This window comes from Balaenoptera ricei, chromosome 8 (assembly GCF_028023285.1).
Source record: "Balaenoptera ricei isolate mBalRic1 chromosome 8, mBalRic1.hap2, whole genome shotgun sequence".
NCBI classification, from domain to species: Eukaryota; Metazoa; Chordata; class Mammalia; order Artiodactyla; family Balaenopteridae; genus Balaenoptera; species Balaenoptera ricei.
The window spans coordinates 101,389,223-101,410,024 of record NC_082646.1 but is presented as its reverse complement, the minus strand read 5'-3'; the positions used below and the strand labels follow the sequence as shown (position 1 = coordinate 101,410,024).

Sequence of the window (20,802 nt, the reverse complement as noted above, 5' to 3'; positions counted from 1 at the left end):
GGAGGCAGGGCTCAAATCTATCTCTGCCATCTGAGGGTTCGGTCAAATTTTATGAGTTAGTGGAGGATGGGTTGGTATGCAGAAATGCCGGTGGGGCAGGTTTTGATTAGTGAGCTTTGGAACTTGGCCATTTATGGTAAGATATGGTAGGAGGCTTCAACATGGGATCTTCTAGGACAATGGACCCTTCTCTTCTGAAAGGATTCTGGTGTTCAAGTTCCAGTCATGTCCTGATCCTTTGGGTCCCTGGGGATGGTGGTGGGGACTTTGGTTCTGGGTGTTATTTGAGGTCAAAAATATTCTCCTTTGTGTGCTTTGGCTGCCTGACTTGCAGTTTTGTTCTGTTGTCTCTGAAAAAACTCAGTATCTTGTTAGAAAGAAGATAGGTCTAGTTTGGGCTTGTTCTGCGGTTACAGGATTGCAGGTGATTGGCAACTAACCAGGTGAGAAGGAGAGAGGGCAGGGAGGGTGACAGAGCAGTTCAGACACTGGATTCAGGAGCAAAGACCCTGAAGCAGAAGAGTGTGTGAGACTTGAAAGAAGCCACTGGGGCTAAAGCAGAGGGAGCAAGTGGTACAAGGTGGGGCAGGGTGCATGGGGGAGGGCCAATGCTGGTAGTCTGTTGGCAACCACCAAGTTTCATCTTTATTCCAAGAACCATGGGAATCCATTGAAGAATTTCAGGTAGAGCTGTAACGTAACTCTCACGAGTCACTTAGTTTAAAGAGACAGAAGTCTGGCCAATTAAGCCATCTTTATTCATGTGGCCAGAGAGCAGAGGGCAGAAATGATCTGCAGGATTGACCGTCTAAATTCTAACTCAGCGCTCAGTGATCTGGGAAGTTGTGAAAGTAACAGGCCTTGGTTCTTCTCCTCTGAGAATCTTATTGAATAAGCTGTTAAAGAACAAAAATTCAACCAGGGAAACTGGAAGATTTAATTAGCTTTATTCAATGATTCATGAATTGGACAGTATCCCAGTGAGTAAAGGAAGGAGGCTCTGAGGGGTTATACAAATGGAAAGTTTTTATAGGAAGAAGGGAGGGGCAAGGAAGCCATTAGCAAAGTATTTTTAGGCCAGACACCCTCATTTGCAGAAAATTCCACACTAGTTAATTAAGATTACATTTCTGGGGAAGGTTGAAACTGCAGTTAAGTCAGATATTGTAGAGGTTTGGTATCATGGGCTTTAGCACAAGTGACACTTCTTGGGCTTATGGTTTTCTCTTTAACACATGCCCATATGCATCATGTTTCTGGATGGGTGTAATAAGCATCCATCCAGAGGGCTGCAGATTTCTTCAAGGCTCTGTGGGAGGAGCAAACAAAATCATCAGTAGGTGAGACTGTCATGTCAAAGGAGCTACTTCATGGAACATTTGCTCTTTTGCTTAATTCAGGGCAACATTGTCATCTTCAGCTGTATCTGAAAGGTGTCTTTCTTTCTTGCCCAGTGGAGGGAGTCAGATACACTGAATTATTTTTTAGAAGGTGAGTTCACCGTTTCTATATGAAGGAGATTGAGTTTTTCTTTCATTTTATTCTCTTCTGTACTCCAAAGCATCACTTATCCTTTTCTCTAGTATTAAAAGAAAAAGCTCCTTGAATCTCTGTAAGATAAAGCATATACCTGTAAGCCAACCCATCCTGTACCCACTTACCCTTCCTATTTTATAACGTGAAAGATATTTTTCTAGGCTCTGGTGATACCGCAATGAATAGGAGAGATGTGAGTCTTGTCCACATGGAGTTTCTGGTCTAGCTTGGGAGACACATATTACATAGTTTATTACCCAATATGGTATTTAATCATGATTGTGATAAAGGTCAGAAATGAAGAGAACCAGGTGCTGTAAGAACAAGTGACAGGTTTAGTCTTGGGGGCAAGGGAAGACTAAGATGAGGAAAAGACCTTTGAGGTGAGCTTTGGAGAGTGAATGGAAATTGACAAGGTGACAGGAGGGGAGGTGGCAGGTTGGAAGAATATTCTAGGTGGAAGAAAAGATGACCAAGGCTATGATATGGCAAGGGGCAGGGAGTTATGTAGCAACTGAAGGGAGGCTAGATATCTGGAGGGCAGAAAAGAAGGAGGGCAGTGGTAGAAAGCCTGAAAATGGAACACTATTCAGGGATCAGATCAGACCAGGCCTGGCCTTGCTGGCGTATTTAAGATACTGCTTTTTTTTCTTTTTCCTAATCCCCAAAGAAAAAATTATTCGACCAAGGTCACTGGCTGTTAATTTGACCAGCACAATGTTCTCTAAGGAACTATGAATGCTTCAGGATGAGTATGGATTTGCAGTTCCTTCAGGTCTCTCCAGTGTTGGACAGTCACCCCTGCCTGATCCACACACTTATGTCCCACTGGACCCTGCAGACATCTTAGTTTGCAACCCTGGACCAGATGATTTGAGAGTCCCTCCCACCACTTAAGTTCTAAAGCATGTCAAGGCTCTTTGGGGGATACAAGACAAATAATACACAACCCTGGTTTATAAGAAGCTTGAAATTTAGTAGGACAACAAGGCATTTTCACTAAGAAGTACCTGGAAGGCAGTAGGTAAATGGTAGGAATTACTATTATCATTTCTGTTGTCGCTGTTGTTCCCTGTAGAGTCTCACGTCCATGCTGGGCATACGGATGTTGCTTAATAAATAATTGTTGGGTGAATGATGCATAAGCCAGTGAACAGTCTGGGGACCAGCAGTGAAGGGAAATGAGAGCTGTGAGTTGAGAGACTGTCATTACCTGCCAGTGTCTCCAAATGCCTTCAACAAGGGCTTATTCACATACTGCAGCCCGTGCTTCGCACACAGTGACCTCACCAGAGGTGCCACCTTGTGATAATTATGGCACGGCATTGTGGGGAACAGACTAGGGAAACAGAGAGAAGAGATATAAAGCTTAGACCTAAAGAGAAACCCAGAGTTTTCTTTCCCCATTATAAAATAAAATTATATCAGCCACGCAGACCCAACCTTGAACTTGCACGATACTTTTGTTCTGGGAAGTTAAGGAACCTGATGGAGCACTCATCTCTTAGCCCTCTGCAAGCCCTGTGGGTGGCAAATGTTTAGGCAGAACTAAGAGAATACATATTAGCTCCATCAGTAGGTTTCGTTTTGACCAGATCAAATGTAAGTATAGGGTTTTCTACCATTTTGAACGACCCAGAGAGCTGGAGATATCAACCCCCCTACCCCACCCCTGCTAATCTCCATCTTTATCTTTGTCTCTGTCTCTCTAACTTCTGCACCATGAATAGATGAATATTCAATAAGTTCTAATCATGGTATATAACTAAAAGTCCCAGGAAAGGAATAAGAAGTGAGGAGAGATGGGTTTTTATCCAAGGTTTTCACTAATCAGCCAGATAACTGTCTTGGGTTTTAACCTCTTCTTTGATAAACTATAAATAATAATCCTTCTTTTGTTTGGCTGAAATTTTCAAGGACTAACATGAGAAAAAGAATGAGAAAACCCCTTGAACAAATATAAGGTCTCTTTCCTTCTTTGACTATCATAGACATGGCTTAGACAAAGAGAATGTGGAAAGTCTCTCCCCTGAATATTCTGGAGAAATTGACTCTCAAAATATTATCATTTTCTCTTTCTTTCAGGCATATCTCCCTAACTGACCCACTGGTAAAGTATTTCCAGATCCCATCTAGAAATTGCAGCAGGGACTCCACTTCATTATTCATTATTTTGTAACATTGGCTCTAAAGATACAGGTAAGTAAATATTTAAATTAAATTGTAGTTGTTTCAACAGAAGTTGGTTACCCAATCGCCATGATTTTTCTTGGCTTTTGCCAACAAACCAAATGCAAAGAAAACAATCACCAATTCCTAAGCCCATAGGAATCTGGAAACTGAGTCCCTGGTACTTTTCCAAGATTTCACTCCACTTACTCACAATTGTTTCACCTCCTTCATTTCTTTCTTCCCTTCCTTACCATTGACGTTAATAGAAAAATAGCAGCCTTTAGAGAATTCTGGTTCATGTTTTCTCTTTTAGATCCCAAGCCTAGGGCTCTGCTCTGGACTATATGGGGGGCAGTTATAAGTGACAGCCCTTGCCCTTTATCATGAACTGTTTCTCTCACTCACTGGTGCTCGATTTGAAAGTTCAAGTGCCCAGTGAGCCAGTCATTGAAAAAGGACTGTTCAGCATTACAGGTGGCCAAGACCTGCAAAGAAAAAGCTTACATTAGATATAAATGAGCCCAAATGTCAAACAAAGAAAATGTTTAGTTGTTCTTTTATTCAGTCAATCATTCCACAAGTGCTTATTGAGTACCTATTTTGTGTAAGAAACCATGAGGGATAAAAAAGATACACAGTCCCAGGTCTCAAGGAGCTTACAATTTAAAAAGGCAATAAGACATTTCTCTAAGTATATATGAGGCAATAGATATGAAGAAGTATGTAGGATTTGAGGGAGCTAAGTCACTCTCAGCCCTCAAATACAGAAGACTAAGGTGTCATGAATGAGGACTTTGGCAGATGGAAGTAGGATTGTAGGACTTTGGTAGAAATTGCAGGGGTTTGAATACCATTTCCATAGGGTAGACTGAAAGAACTTCTAAATGAGGAGTATGGCATGCAAGGGCTTTAGTCAAGGGTTCTGTGCATAGAAATGCATTTCTATACAAATATTTCCTTTGTAATCTAAGGTATTTTATTTTATACATTTAAAAACATTATCCTGAGGAGAAGTTCACAGGCTTCTCCAGACTGCCTAGATTAAGAACCTTTACGAATGTCATTTTATTCAGTGCCTTTCTAAGGTTTAGTTCTTGTTGGCGTTGTTGCCATTTTGAATGTTATTTTTGTGGCTGCTCTATGTGGTTGCTCAAAGTGTAATTTAGAGCACCTTGGGTTTCCCGAGGACACTTTCAGGGAATCTGCAAGGTCAAAACGATTCCCATAATCCTTCTAAGAGAGTATTTGCCTTTTTCATTCTCATTCTCTCATGCTTATAGAATGCGTTTTTCCAGAGGCTACTAAACATGGGATGACATCGTCACTCTGATGTTAATATGCATTGGCTTTATTCTTATTATTTTAAAATTAATTAATAAATATTTTAAAACTCTCAGTGTTAATTTCAAATACAGTAAATATCAGTGGATATAACCTCTGTAAACAAAAGCTCTTTGAGGTTCTCAATAACTTTTAAGAGTGTGAAGTGGTTCTGTGACCAAGAAGTTTGAGAACCACTACTCTCTGGAAGGTCCACTGAATCTGGGAATGAGCTTGGAGAAAGAAGCAGTGTAATGACTGGATTCTCCAGTTAATCATGGCACAGCCAGTGGAAGGCTTAGGAGGCAGGTGTATTCTGCATGGGTCACAATTCTGTTAATCGTTAACAGCATGCTTGCAGAGCATGCCATGTTTCCTCTCTGGGCCTCTTCATCTATACAATGAAATGAGGTGGATTCCAGGGTCCTTCTAGGTCATAAAATTCATCCTCTAATTCTAGGAGTCTCAGATTCATTGAAAACCTGTTTCATGTTGGGCAGGGGTCAGCAAACCTTTTCTATAAAGTGCCAGACAGTAAATATTTTAATTCTCCATCACAGCTACTCAGTTCTGCTGTTGTAGCATGAAAGCTGTCATAGATAATATGTAAACGTGTGAGCATGGCTGTGTTCCAATAAAACTTTATTTATAAAAACAGAGAGTGGGCTGGATTTCGCCCTTGGACTATACTAACGCTTGGTTTGGAGCAAAAGCTCTGAAATCGAACTGCCTAAGTTTAAAACCTGCTTCTACCACTTATTAGCTGTGTGGTCTTATGCAAATTACTCAACGTCTTCATGCCTCAATTTTATCATCTATAAAGTGGGAATATAGCATGTACCTCATGTAGTTACATGCAAAGCAGTTGACAGTGCTTGGCCCCTGGCAAGCATTCAATAAGTATGAATTATTATTATTTGACATAAGCAGACTGTAAATCAGGGTGCTTTGATGGATGCTTTCCCAGGAACTCCAAGATTACCTGAGTGCTAAGCCAGTCCTTGTTCTCCTCTCTGCTCATTTTCGTTGGTATGTGGCTCATCTGGGTAACATATGCAATCCAGGGACTTTCAAGAAACCTTTCAGAGAATAGAAGGAGGAAGTGTCACTCCTTGGGGAGTTTCAGTTCCAACCACTGGCAGATCTGGCTAAGCATTAAAGGAAATGGCAGGGACTCAAAGGTTCCAATAATATGGTGGTTATTTGTTTTCTTCTTTTATTTTAAAGTTAATTTTTATTGGAGTAGAGTTGCTTTACAATGTTGTGTTAATTTCTACTGTACAGCAAAGTGAATCAGCTGTATGTATACATATATCCCCTCTTTTTTGGATTTCCTTCCCATTTAGGTCACCACAGAGCATCGAGTAGAGTTCCCTGTGCTATACAGTAGGTTCTCATTAGTTATCTATTTTATACACAGTATCAATAGTGTATATATGTCAATCCCAATCTCCCAACTCCTCCCGCCCCCCCCCCCCCCGCTTTCCCCCTTGGTATCCATACATTTGTTCTCTACGTCTGTGTCTCTACTTCTGCTTTGCAAATAAGATCATCTATACCATTTTTCTGGATTCCACATATATGTGTTAATATACGATATTTGTTTTTCTCTTTCTGACTTCATTCTGTATGACAGTCTTTGGAGGCCTTTTACATCTAGAGATGACACACTAAGCATTCAGTCACATGACCTGCCTTGCAGCCTAATGTGCCCCCAAAGCTTGCTCTGGCATTGGTGCAAGGTTCAAAAGATACCTAGGTAACTTTAAGGGTGTATGCAAAGTGATTAACAGCTTGGACTTTGTCATCAGATAGAGCTGGGTTCAAGTTCTGATCTGGCACTGCCACTGGCCCTTATTTGCTCTATAACCTTCAGCAAGTGATTTAATTTCTCTGAGCTTCAGCTCTCTTATCAGAAAAATGAAGCTGTAAAGTCAAAAACAGACATATTGAAATGCATAAACTTTGACATCATATTCACCAATGTCAAAGCAACTGATAGGTGAAGCACAAAGAAGAAAGACAATTAAAGACAAAATAAGGAGCAGTAGAATTTCTACCACACTATACCTGAAGAAACAGAAGAGCATGGCTAACTTCTCCAAGAACCAGATCAACAGATAAACCACGACAGATAACAATGAACTTATTAGTTAATTATAAGCATGCTCTATTGTTCCAATCCAAAAGAAACATAGAAACATTATACTTAGTGACTAATAGTAATAATAATACTATAATGATAATGATAATAATGTAACAGTTAACATTTATTGAGGCTTCCTTTATGATCTTTTTTACTGTCCCATTAATGCTCACGACAATCGTATGTTGTAGGTACTGTCACTAGCCCCACTTTACAAATGTAAAAGCCAAAGTGTAGAGATTAACCAAGATGGCGGAGTAGAAGGACGTGCTGTCACTCCCTCTTGCGAGAGCACCAGAATCACTACTGGCTGCTGGACAATCATTGACAGGAAGACCCTGGACTTCACCAAGGAGGATACCCCACGTCCAAGGACAGAGGAGAAGCCACAGTGAGACGGTAGGAGGGGCGCAATCAGAGTAAAATCAAACCCCATAACTGCTGGGTGGGTGACTCACAGACTGGCGAACACTTATACCACAGAAGTCCACCCACTGGAGTAAAGGTTCTGAGCCCCACGTCAGGCTTCCCAACCTGGGGGTCAGGCAACGGGAGGAGGAATTCCTAGAGAATCAGACTTTGAAGCCTAGTGGGAATTGGATTGCAGGACTTTGACGGGACTGGGGGAAACAGAGATCCCACTCTTGGAGGGCACACACAAAGTAATGTGTGCATCAGGACCCAGGGGAAGGAGCAGTGAGCCTGGGGGAGACTGAACCAGACCTACCTGCTGGTGTTGGGGGGTCTCCTGCAGAGGCGAGTGGTGGCTCTGTTTCACCGTGGGGATAAGGACACTGGCAGCAGAGGTTCTGGGAAGTGCTCCTTGGTGTGAGCCCTCCCAGAGTCTGCCATTAACCCCACCAAAGAGCACGGGTAGGCTCCAGTGTTGGGTTGCCTCAGGCAAAACAGCCAACAGGGAGGGAACCCAGCCCCACCCATCAACAGTCAAGTGGATTAAGGTTTTACTGAGCTCTGACCGCCACAGCAACAGGGAGGGAACCCAGTCCCACCCATCAACAGTCAAGTGGATTAAGGTTTTACTGAGCTCTGACCGCCACAGCAACAGTCAGCTCTACCCACCACCAGAGCCTCCCATCAAGCCTCTTAGATAGCCTCAACCACCAGAGGGCAGACAACAGAAGCAAGAAAAACTATAATCCTGCAGCCTGTGGACCAAAAACCACAGTTACAGAAAGATAGAGAAGATGAAAAGGCAGAGGGCTATGTACCAGATGAAGGAACAAGAAAAATCCCCAGAAAAACAACTAAATGAAGTGGAGATAGGCAACCTTCCAGAAAAAGAATTCAGAATAATGATAGTGAAGATGATCCAGGACCTCGGAATAAGAATGGAGGCAAAGATTGAGAAGATGCAAGAAATGATTAACAAAGACCTAGAAGAATTAAAGAACAAACAAACAGAGATGACCAATACAATAACTGAAATGAAAACTACACTAGAAGGAATCAATAGCAGAATAACTGAGGCAGAAGAACGGATAAGTGACCTGGAAGACAGAATGATGGAATTCACTGCTGTGGAACAGACTAAAGAAAAAAGAATGAAAAGAAATGAAGACAGCCTAAGAGACCTCTGGGACAACATTAAACGCAACAACATTCGCATTATAGGGGTCCCAGAAGGAGAAGAGAGAGAGAAAGGACCAGAGAAAATATTTGAAGAGATTATAGTCAAAAACTTCCCTAACATGGGAAAGGAAATAGCCACCCAAGTCCAGGAAGCGCAGAGAGTCCCATACAGGATAAACCCAAGGAGAAACACGCCGAGACACATAGTAATCAAAGTGGCAAAAATTAAAGACAAAGAAAAATTATTGAAAGCAGCAAGGGAAAAACGACAAATAACATACAAGGGAACTCCCATAAGGTTAACAGCTGATTTCTCAGCAGAAACTCTGCAAGCCAGAAGGGAGTGGCATGATATACTTAAAGTGATGAAAGGGAAGAACCTACAACCAAGATTACTCTACCCGGCAAGGATCTCATTTAGATTTGATGGAGAAATCAAAAGCTTTACAGACAAGCAAAAGCTAAGAGAATTCAGCACCACCAAACCAGCTCTACAACAAATGCTAAAGGAACTTCTCTAAGTGGGAAACACAAGAGAAGAAAAGGACCTACAAAAACAAACCCAAAACAATTAAGAAAATGGTCATAGGAACATACATATCGATTATTACCTTAAACGTGAATGGATTAAATGCCCCAACTAAAAGACATAGACTGGCTGAATGGATACAAAAACAAGACCCATATATATGCTGTCTACAAGAGACCCACTTTAGACCTAGGGACACATACAGACTGAAAGTGAGGGGATGGAAAAAGATATTCCATGCAAATGGAAATCAAAAGAAAGCTGGAGTAGCTATACTCATATCAGATAAAATAGACTTTAAAATAAAGAATGTTACAAGAGACAAGGAAGGACACTACATAATGATCCAGGGATCAATCCAAGAAGAAGATATAACAATTATAAATATATATGCACGCAACATAGGAGCACCTCAATACATAAGGCAACTGCTAACAGCTATAAAAGAGGAAATCGACAGTAACACAATAATAGTGGGGGACTTTAACACCTCACTTACACCAATGGACAGATCATCCAAAATGAAAATAAATAAGGAAACAGAAGCTTTAAATGACACAATAGATCAGATAGATTTAATTGATATATATCGGACATTCCATCCAAAAACAGCAGATTACACGTTCTTCTCAAGTGCGCACGGAACATTCTCCAAGATAGATCACATCTTGGGTCACAAATCAAGCCTCAGTAAATTTAAGAAAATTGAAATCATATCAAGCATCTTTTCTGACCACAACGCTATGAGATTAGAAATGAATTACAGGGAAAAAAACGTAAAAAGGGCAAACACATGGAGGCTAAACAATACGTTACTAAATAACCAAGAGATCACTGAAGAAATCAAAGAGGAAATCAAAAAATACCTAGAGACAAATGACAATGAAAACACGACGACCCAAAACCTATGGGATGCAGCAAAAGCAGTTCTAAGAGGGAAGTTTATAGCTATACAAGCCTACCTAAAGAAACAAGAAAAAGCTCAAGTAAACAATCTAACCTTACACTTAAAGAAACTAGAGAAAGAAGAACAAACAAAACCCAAAGTTAGCAGAAGGAAAGAAATCATAAAGATCAGAGCAGAAATAAATGAAATAGAAACAAAGAAAACAATAGCAAAGATCAATAAAACTAAAAGTTGGTTCTTTGAGAAGATAAACAAAATTGATAAGCCATTAGCCAGACTCATCAAGAAAAAGAGGGAGAGGACTCAAATCAATAAAATCAGAAATGAAAAAGGAGAAGTTACAACAGACACTGCAGAAATACAAAGCATCCTAAGAGGCTACTACAAGCAACTTTATGCCAATAAAATGGACAACCTGGAAGAAATGGACAAATTCTTAGAAAGGTATAACCTTCCAAGACTGAACCAGGAAGAAATAGAAAATATGAACAGACCAATCACAAGTAATGAAATTGAAACTGTGATTAAAAATCTTCCAACAAACAAAAGTCCAGGACCAGATGGCTTCACAGGTGAATTCTATCAAACATTTAGAGAAGAGCTAACACCCATCCTTCTCAAACTCTTCCAAAAAATTGCAGAGGAAGGAACACTCCCAAACTCATTCTATGAGGCCACCATCACCCTGATACCAAAACCAGACAAAGACACTACAAAAAAAGAAAATTACAGACCAATATCACTGATGAATATAGATGCAAAAATCCTCAACAAAATACTAGCAAACAGAATCCAACAACACATTAAAAGGATCATACACCACGATCAAGTGGGATTTATCCCAGGGATGCAAGGATTCTTCAATATACGCAAATCAATCAATGTGATACACCATATTAACAAATTGAAGAATAAAAACCATATGATCATCTCAATAGATGCAGAAAAAGCTTTTGACAAAATTCAACACCCATTTCTGATAAAAACTCTCCAGAAAGTGGGCATAGAGGGAACCTACCTCAACATAATAAAGGCCATATATGACAAACCCACAGCAAACATCATTCTCAATGGTGAAAAAGTGAAAGCATTTCCTCTAAGATCAGGAACGAGACAAGGATGTCCACTCTCACCACTATTATTCAACATAGTTTTGGAAGTCCTAGCCACGGCAATCAGAGAAGAAAAAGAAATAAAAGGAATACAAATTGGAAAAGAAGAAGTAAAACTGTCACTGTTTGCGGATGACATGATACTACACATAGAGAATCCTAAAACTGCCACCAGAAAACTGCTAGAGCTAATTAATGAATATGGTAAAGTTGCAGGATACAAAATTAATGCACAGAAATCTCTTGCATTCCTATACACTAATGATGAAAAATCTGAAAGAGAAATTATGGAAACACTCCCATTTACCATTGCAACAAAAAGAATAAAATACCTAGGAATAAACCTACCTAGGGAGACAAAAGACCTGTATGCAGAAAACTATAAGACACTGATGAAAGAAATTAAAGATGATACCAGCAGATGGAGAGATATACCATGTTCTTGGATTGGAAGAATCAACATTGTGAAAATGAGTATACTACCCAAAGCAATCTACAGATTCAATGCAATCCCTATCAAATTACCAATGGCATTTTTTACAGAGCTAGAACAAATCATCTTAAAATTTGTATGGAGACACAAAAGACCCCAAATAGGCAAAGCAGTCTTGAGGCAAAAAAATGGAGCTGGAGGAATCAGACTCCCTGACTTCAGAGTATACTACAAAGCTACAGTAATCAAGACAATATGGTACTGGCACAAAAACAGAAACATAGATCAATGGAACAAGATAGAAAGCCCAGACATTAACCCACGCACCTATGGTCAACTAATCTATGACAAAGGAGGCAAAGATATACAATGGAGAAAAGACAGTCTCTTCAATAAGTGGTGCTGGGAAAACTGGACAGTTACATGTAAAAGAATGAAATTAGAATACTCTCTAACACCATACACAAAAATAAACTCAAAATGGATTAGAGACCTAAATATAAGACTGGACACTATAAAACTCTTAGAGGAAAACATAGGAAGAACACTCTTTGACATAAATCACAGCAAGATCTTTTTTGATCCACCTCCTAGAGTAATGGAAATAAAAACAAAAATAAACAAGTGGGACCTAATGAAACTTCAAAGCTTTTGCACAGCAAAGGAAACCATAAACAAGACGAAAAGACGACCCTCAGAATGGGAGAAAATATTTGCAAATGAATCAACGGATAAAGGATTAATCTCCAAAATATATAAACAGCTCATTCAGCTCAATATCAAAGAAACAAACACCCCAATCCAAAAATGGGCAGAAGACCTAAATAGACATTTCTCCAAAGAAGACATACAGATGGCCACAAAGCACATGAAAAGATGCTCAACATCACTAATTATTAGAGAAATGCAAATCAAAACTACAATGAGGTATCGCCTCACTCCTGTTAGAATGGGCATCATCAGAAAATCTACAAACAACAAATGCTGGAGAGGGTGTGGTGAAAAGGGAACCCTCTTGCACTGTTGGTGGGAATGTAAATTGATACAGCCACTATGGAGAACAATATGGAGGTTCCTTAAAAAACTAAAAATAGAATTACCATATGACCCAGCAATCCCACTACTGGGCATATACCCAGAGAAAACCGTAATTCAAAAAGACACATGCACCCGAATGTTCATTGCAGCACTATTTACAATAGCCAGGTCATGGAAGCAACCTAAATGCCCATCAACAGACGAATGGATAAAGAAGATGTGGTACATATATACAATGGAATATTATTCAGCCATAAAAAGGAACGAAATTGAGTCATTTGTTGAGACGTGGATGGATCTAGAGACTGTCATACAGAGTGAAGTAAGTCAGAAAGAGAAAAACAAATATCGTATATTAATGCATGTATGCGGAACCTAGAAGAATGGTACAGATGAGCCAGTTTGCAGGGCAGAAGTTGAGACACAGATGTAGAGAATGGACATATGGACACCAAGGGGGGAAAACTGCGGTGGGGTGGGGATGGTGGGGTGCTGAATTGGGCGATTGGGATTGACATGTATACACTGATGTGTATAAAACTGATGCCTAATAAGAACCTGCAGTATAAAAAAACAAACAAAACAACTAATACTAAACTTTCATTGGGTTATTTGTATGGAAATATGTTAATATAAATGTTTCAGACATTACATGAAAAAAAAAAAAAAAAAAAAAAGCCAAAGTGTAGAGAAATTAACTAAGGTCATACAGCTAACATGTGGTAGAGCCTGGAACACAGACAAGTCTGACTCCGGAGTCCCCACTTAGCCCTTGGAAACAAAGAAACACCCAACATTTCTTGTTACACACAACCTTGGTTTTCTGAAATATGTATAATTATGAATACATCATTGGTCATCATTAAAGTAAAAGATTTGAAAATATATAAAAGAGAAAAATGAAGCTGATACTATCTACATTACAGGGTTTTGTAAGTATAATCACATCAAATAAGATAATGCATATAAATCCTTTAGCAAATTGCCTGATGCATAGTAGCTACCATTATTTTTATTGTTATGTAGGATTTAGAATAATAATGTGAAAGAATGAGGGAGGAATAAATTGGGGATTTGAAGAGGGTTTTTCAGTCTGAAGTCATTTGGGCTTTGGGAATTGTTGGATTACAATTTTTAAGGACTTGGGGATTGCTGGAACCCAGTTGACCTTTGAGCAACATGCATGCCCACTTAAATGTGGATTTTTTCAGTAATTTTTTTTTCAGTAATTTTTCAGTAATTTTTTCAGTAAATACATACAATACTGCATGATCTGCAGTTGGTTGAATCCACAGATGCGGAACCACAGATACAGATAGCTGACTCTGGGACTTGAATATCTCTGGATTTTGGTAACTGTGGTGGATCCAGAAACAAATCCCCCACAGATACTGAGGGATGACTGTACTGCAATGGGGAATTAAGCAAGTGGAAAAAAAGGCAAGTTTGGGCAAATTCATTTTCCAAGGAACTCTTCTTATTCACCTATTTCAGCTATTTTTTCCCACATTTTCTTGGAAACGTCTCAGTTACGAGAGAACAGGGCATGGTGTCATAATCTGCTAATCATTGCTAATCATAAATAGCTCAGATAAGGAAGGTAAAGGGCCATCTAGGTAATGAGAATAAGAGAATATTCTTGCTTTCTTACTTGACTAAATATATGAGCACCATGGTTCCGAAGATTCCATAGAAAGGGCCAAATGTGATGAAATAGCGGATGTAAAACCTGCTGACCCAGGCAATGTCCTGCAGAAAGAAGTGCTTGAAAGTTAGGCTCTTGGAAATAAAACTGGCTAAATCTTATATCCTATTACTCAAGGAAGCTACATCTGGAAGGGACCAAGCATTTTCATTTCCCCTTTTCTACCAGCCTGATCTAGTTTTAGAGAAGGAGGCAAGTTACTCACCTCCCAATACCTTTGGAGGTACATCACTTGCATGGATTGCCCATTGAAATACACAGGCATGAGGAGGGGGAGCCCAACTGAAGAACAATTTTTAAAAAGATGGTGAACAAATGAACAGAATGTGATTCCCTTGGAAACCAGCAGGGGTCGATCTCCTTAACATGCCACCCCTGGAATGTTAACCCCTGAGAAGGGATGCAAGGTGGAGATCCACGACCACATCCTGGACTCCACTGGGCTTTAGAGTCTCTGAGGCTGAACCAGGACTTTGGTTCCAGCTCCCTTCAGGAGACTAGGGAAGCTTTGAAGATTTGAGTCATTCTTGATGAAGGCATCCTGGAAGGGCTTCTGCTGTGAGCTTTCAAGTTTTCTCAAGGTCCATGGAATCCTTCAGTCCTTCACGATCCTTAGCACTGGGCCCTATCACAGTATGTCGAGGTGGCAGAAATAGAGCAGGTGTACTCAGTTCCTGGCCACATAGTTATTTACCTGCTTTTCCCCCAGGACCAGTGAGGCTGCCTGGAGCATGTAAGAGTCTTATGGAGACCCTTTGGATTTTGACAACTCTCTCCTTGACCAAACTTTAGTCAGATCCTCTGAGCCCCTTTCTTGACTAGGCTTCAAAGTGGGCCCGTAAACATTCAAACTCTGCAAACTGTCAGCACAAATGATTTTGTCCACCCTACATACTAAGGGACTTTCACAAATGCTAGCATAGTTTCTAAGAATAGCTCAAGGCCATGCCCCTGGGATGACCCCAGCCCCCTTAAAGTTCCTGCCTGAGAAAGTTCAAGTCTATCCAAAGAACTTACTGTTTGTTCAAGCCAAAACCTGACTATAGGCCTCTGATCTCTGTTTCCTTAGATCATTTATTAGAAAACTTACAATTATGAAGTCCTTTCTCTGTCCCTTTGAGATGGTTCTTCCCTAACCCAGAGATGTCTTTCTCAAGGACCTGGGAGTCGTCCCTTTGAAGTGTAATCATTGAGAATTGGGCCCTGTACCCCAGTCTCTGGGAGGGTAGGAGCCTGACTTTGATAAGCACCAGTTAGCAGACACACATGGCCCATGACCAGCTTCCTCTCACTTTAACCTCTTTCAGTAATTTCCTTTAGCATGTCCCAGTGTTTAAGAAGTCTCCCACTTTTGTTTCAGCAGAGTTAAGGTCAGTTTATACTGAAGTCCCTTTCCCCTACTACAGAAACCTGAATCAAATCTGTCTTGCCACTTTTACCAAACGTCCAACCCAGTTTCTCTTTGACAGTTTGAGCATGACTCACTTGTACCTGAGATACTAAGTTGAAGGCATATGAAGGGAAAGGACACAATGAAACAGCTCCTGAGGATAGTGTGGTTTGTAATCTGGATTCTGCAGTGAATCTACACCATTTATTCATTCCTCGGAAGCTAAGGGTGTATTGTAGCACCACAGACAGGGGAGGAGAGTTCAGAAAAGAAACTCCAACAGCTTTTTCTTATGTGAATATACATTTATCTGGGCTGGGGATCGGTTACCTTTCAGAATGGGACACCAATGTCCTCATTCCTCATTTTGGTCATGCAAGAGAAGGACTGCCTTAGGATCGGTTTGCAGAATTCTAGCAGTGGAAGGGCAGCAGTGGTAATTGATCCCCATATCTCAGAAAATGGGCCCACAGGCCATCCTGGTCAGGCGTGTTACAGATGACCACTGGTGGCCAACATTTGGGCAAATCCGATCATCTGCAACAGGGTTTCTCAGTCTTAACACTGTTGGCATTTTAGGGCCAGATAAATGTCCTGAGAATTGTAAGATATTTCATAGCATCCCTGGCTTCTGCCCCCTGGATGCCAGTACCATCCCTGCCCCTTTGCTATGATAACCAAAAATGTATCTAGACTGTCAAATGTCCCATTGGGAGCAACATTGCTCCTAGGTGAGAACCACTGATCTATAGAAAATGTTTGGAACCTTTCCAAAGGTTTTATTTTCCAAATGTATAAGCATATTTTAGATAAGCATATTTTGGGATCCCACTAAACCTTTCTTTGTGAGCTATCATGAGTTTGACTTGGTCAAGAGCAAAGCATTTTTCCTTCTGATGCTTTTTTATTGGTATTAGCATTATTCAGCTACCCTATTTTCTCTTAAGCCTAGACCCCCATTCAGACCTGTTTTACTTGTTTCATATATATATATCCACTAAAATATCTTCTACAACTGTATGTAAGCCATGGGAACAGCTAGCTTTCTTCCACACAGAAACTCTATAGGTGACTTTTATTCATGAGACTCTACTTTTTCTGGCATCCTATTGTCAGTGCTTGAGCATTGTTTTCCTGTCTCTCCTCCCTACCCAAATACCACCATCCTTTTCTTCTTGAGAGGTATTTAGTCTTTCCAGGATGAGAGTCCCAGATGCCAGACCCCTTGATGGGCATCCTGCCTTCCATCCTTCTTGCAGCATCTCCTTCCCTGCCCAGTACCCAGAGTGATGAGATGCCCATTAAGAATGCCTGTTTGCTTTCCTGTTTTCCTTTTCAGATTTTCACCCTAGTAAGTATGAAATAAAACATGCTGCTTTTTCTCGGTCACAATAAGACATGAGCTGGTCTCTCTGTCGGAGGATTTCAGTCATGGCTTTTGGCTTGACAACTGTTTGCTTCAGGGAAATGGGATGATAAGGAATGTGGCTGCCAGGTGACTCACACATGTAGAAGTACAGATGCTGCTTCTTGTAGTCGATGTATTTTATTTTCTTCTTGCCATACTGAATGAAGAGAGAATAAAACTCAAATAAGAGACAATATAAACTTCTTGTCATTATACTCAAGGTCGTGTGTGTGTGTGTGAGGTGTGTGTGTGTGTTTGTAAAATCTCTATAGAAAGAGCCATCTGGTCAGAATTCATTGACTGTCAAACTTGAGGCACTAGAAGAACCAGAACTGGAGTGGGAGGAGATACTGTGGTGTCTTTTGGCTTTATTTAAATATGGGCAGTTCTTGCTTGCGTGGTTTGTTCCATTTGACTACGGGGATTGTGATCTTTTATTACTTTTATTATGCCCATGGAAGCCATTTTGAAATTTTTGTCCTTATGTGGATTGGAATGATGATTAAAAAGAAATATTTCTGATAAGTTTTCTGAGCTCTTTTTCAACCTACGTGCTTAGTATTCTGCTTGAAGCTCAGTCTCCATCTCCATTCATCCATTCAACAGATATTTACTGAATGGTCAAGTGATAAAAGATACAGGCATGACCCCTAATATCTGCTTCATCTTTCCTCCTTTGTGTTTCCATCATGGATCTCATGCTGTGATTTACTATTTTTAAGGCATAATGATATTATATATAATCTTACTACTGGGAATTTGAGACATTTTCTAGGGGTCTTTTTAGTTAATTTAGTCTGTGCCGAATGCACAAAGACAACAAATATCCTGAGAGGAGGCATAGAAGTAATAGTATATCTCCATTACCTAGCAGACAATTAATAAATGTTTAACTGAAGGAATGAATGAATGAATGATATTTCACATCTCCTCTATAGTTTTACTATGTATCACTGAGTTACAACACTATGGGCAGTGTTTGATTTTTGTTTTTCCCATTCTTTTGACACCTTCCCTTCTACAAATAGATTTCTTCTCTTATTTGGATAGTAGATTTGATCCTTCCTTCTCTTACTGTCATAAATAAAAAGAAATGTCCTAGTGATAAAGTAATAATAGATATTTACAGTTACTCCCAAGTTTCTAGATATTTAAGTAGTAGGAAACATGGAAGAGGGGGTGGGTGGGAAAATTTTGAGAGCTGGCAAACATAGGTGAAGGATTGGTTTTGAGTATCACTCCAAAGGAGAATTCTAACTTTACCAAAATATGAACACAGGACCTGGCACGTAGATTTAATTAATGCTTGTCGAAGGAATGAATGTTTGAAGAAAGTGGTAGAAGGATTGACAGTAAAATGGGAAGAACAGAAACGTTTAGGGCTTATCAGAACAATTTTTGATGCAAAACAACTGAATTTTAGAGTGTAAATAATTTTAAGTAATGTCTTGTACAGTCGCTTTGAAACTATAGTATACAGAAGCCTAAGGTTCTAGGGATATGTCTCAAGAGTAGCTGTAAAACTTGAAGAGGTGACCTCCATCATCTGTGAAGAAGCGGCATGTGTACTGGATATAGTTCTAAAGAAGACACTTCTGGAGGGGGTCACGCTGCCTCTTGAACTCCACTGAGACAAATCGCCATTACTGTGGGGTGGGAAGATTAGAGAAATCAAGATGTCATAAGTTTAGTGATGAGCCTAGGAGTCCACAAACATCAGAGAGGTCTAACTTGTTTGTGGAGCCATTGTCAACAGCAACTGATTCAAGACTACAGTCAAGGATTTCTTGTTCTTTAAATATAGGCAAGAGGGGCTTCCCTGGTGGCGCAGTGGTTGAGAATCTGCCTGCCAATGCAGGGGACATGGGTTCGAACCCTGGTTTGGGAAGATCCCACATGCCGCAGAGCAACTAGGCCCGTGAGCCACAACTACTGAGCCTGCACGTCTGGAGCTTGTGCTCCGCAACAAGAGAGGCCGCGACAGTGAGAGGCCCGCGCACCGCGATGAAGAGTGGCCCCCGCTCGCCACAACTAGAGAAAGCCCTCGCACAGGAACGAAGACCCAACACAGCCAAAATAAATAAATAAATAAATAGTGAAAAAATATATATATATATAGGCAAGAGAATTTGTTTCCTAACTGGAGAAAGTTGAGTCTTCCAAAACTGGGAAAATCTATTTTCAGAAAGTTGTGTAATTTTGGTTTATGTACCACAAAGTGCAGGCAGCAACTGACAAAGCTACACTCTTTTTTTTTAAACTCCTAAAGTTCTTCCAGAAGGAGGTAGCAGCCTCTTCCTAAGCACCTGACTCTCAGGATCCATCATTTCCCCTTGAGGAGATATACCTTTCTGTGGTTATCCTTATACCACCTATGTTGAAAGAAGACTCCCTTCTAAAAAACTTGGTAATAATCCTTTAAGTGATGATTTTAAGTTGAGGTTAAAAAAAGTCAATAGCTGAGACATTCTGGAGTTTTCCCTTCCTTTGTCTGTGGCTTAAGAAGTCTGAATTAGAGGTAAGACATCACTAAGTGTCTTACGAGGCATTTGAGCTGTGGTTCGTGTATAAATGAACCAAAATGAACCTGAATTAAAAATAACAGCTTAGTTTCTTCTAACAGAGCTAGAGTTAGTTGACATAACTAGATATTTAGACGTTTGTGATTTAGCGCTCGTTGAATGTACCGGCGTGTCTTCTATGAGTGAGTGAGTTGGACTGAGTGACCTTTAAGGTCATGGAGTCATGCACTCCACATCTTCTTCTATTCTTACAACCCCAGATGCAGTTATTTCAAATCTGTATCCTGGACTTAAAAGAAGAGATGCTCTGAAAACAAGCTTGAATGGGAACCTCCAGCCTGATCTCCCCAAGACAAGGTTGTAGACCTTTCCAAGAACCGCTTCCAGGAAAATTCTCCAGTGCCCAGGATTTTTAAACGTACCTTGACAGGTTGCGAATCTCCAATAACAAAAAGTGGACCTATATCAATGTCTGGGTCTTTGGGGTAGATGTTTGGTTTTACATGATGTTGGAAGTGCCAGTAATTCCACCAGTTTGTTGATAGGCCCTGAGGAGAAGAGAGCATTTGTTAGTTGCAAGATTTCTCTCCTGAAATATCCTTCACTATCAGAGTTTTCTGCCTGCATCCTCAAAGTTAAAATAAGATATTAACTTCTCGAACTTGACCCCCACTGCTGAGTCACAGAATGATTCATTGGACAGAGGCTCTCAAAGCCTATGAACAAATAATTAATCTGATCCAGGAACACAAATTCAGGCTAAAACAACTCCTGATAATGAAAAAGAATAAAAACCTGTTGAAATGAAATGTTTTTCCATCCTCCTTTTTTTTGATCCTCATTTTTAAAAAATTATGAAGGTAGGTAAGGCAGAAAGTATTATTCTTCTTTTACAAATAAAGAAACCTCAGCTCTAAGACTTTAATTAGTTCTGGCAAAAAAAATGGCCCGAGGAATCCTATTTCAATGAATGTTTTAAAGAGTTGTGGATCTG

At 40.1% G+C, this 20,802-nt stretch overlaps 1 protein-coding gene across 1 annotated transcript; it reads right to left on the bottom strand.

Annotated features, from left to right (window-relative positions):
- Positions 1-1,248: 1,248 nt before the first annotated feature.
- LOC132370222 (fatty acid desaturase 2-like protein FADS2B) lies at positions 1,249-20,374 on the bottom strand. The gene is made up of 8 exons (XM_059929950.1): positions 20,231-20,374; positions 17,383-17,443; positions 14,694-14,770; positions 14,435-14,532; positions 6,011-6,107; positions 4,114-4,193; positions 2,750-2,875; positions 1,249-1,309 (listed from the first exon to the last, which is right to left on the bottom strand). The coding sequence occupies exons 1-8, from the start codon at positions 20,372-20,374 to the stop codon at positions 1,249-1,251; spliced, it is 744 nt and encodes a 247-aa protein (XP_059785933.1).
- Positions 20,375-20,802: the final 428 nt, after the last annotated feature.

Excerpts from the sequence above, each read along its gene's own strand:
- LOC132370222 (XM_059929950.1), bottom strand. The coding sequence starts at position 20,374 with ATGCTCTCTTCTCCTCAGGGCCTATCAACAAACTGGTGGAATTACTGG. Across the intron at positions 6,108-14,434 it reads GTGCTCATATATTTAGTCAA|GTTTCTTGAAAGTCCCTGGA; the intron begins GTAAGAAAGCAA and ends ATTCTCTGAAAG. Across the intron at positions 4,194-6,010 it reads AGGACTGGCTTAGCACTCAG|GTCTTGGCCACCTGTAATGC; the intron begins GTAATCTTGGAG and ends TTTTCTTTGCAG.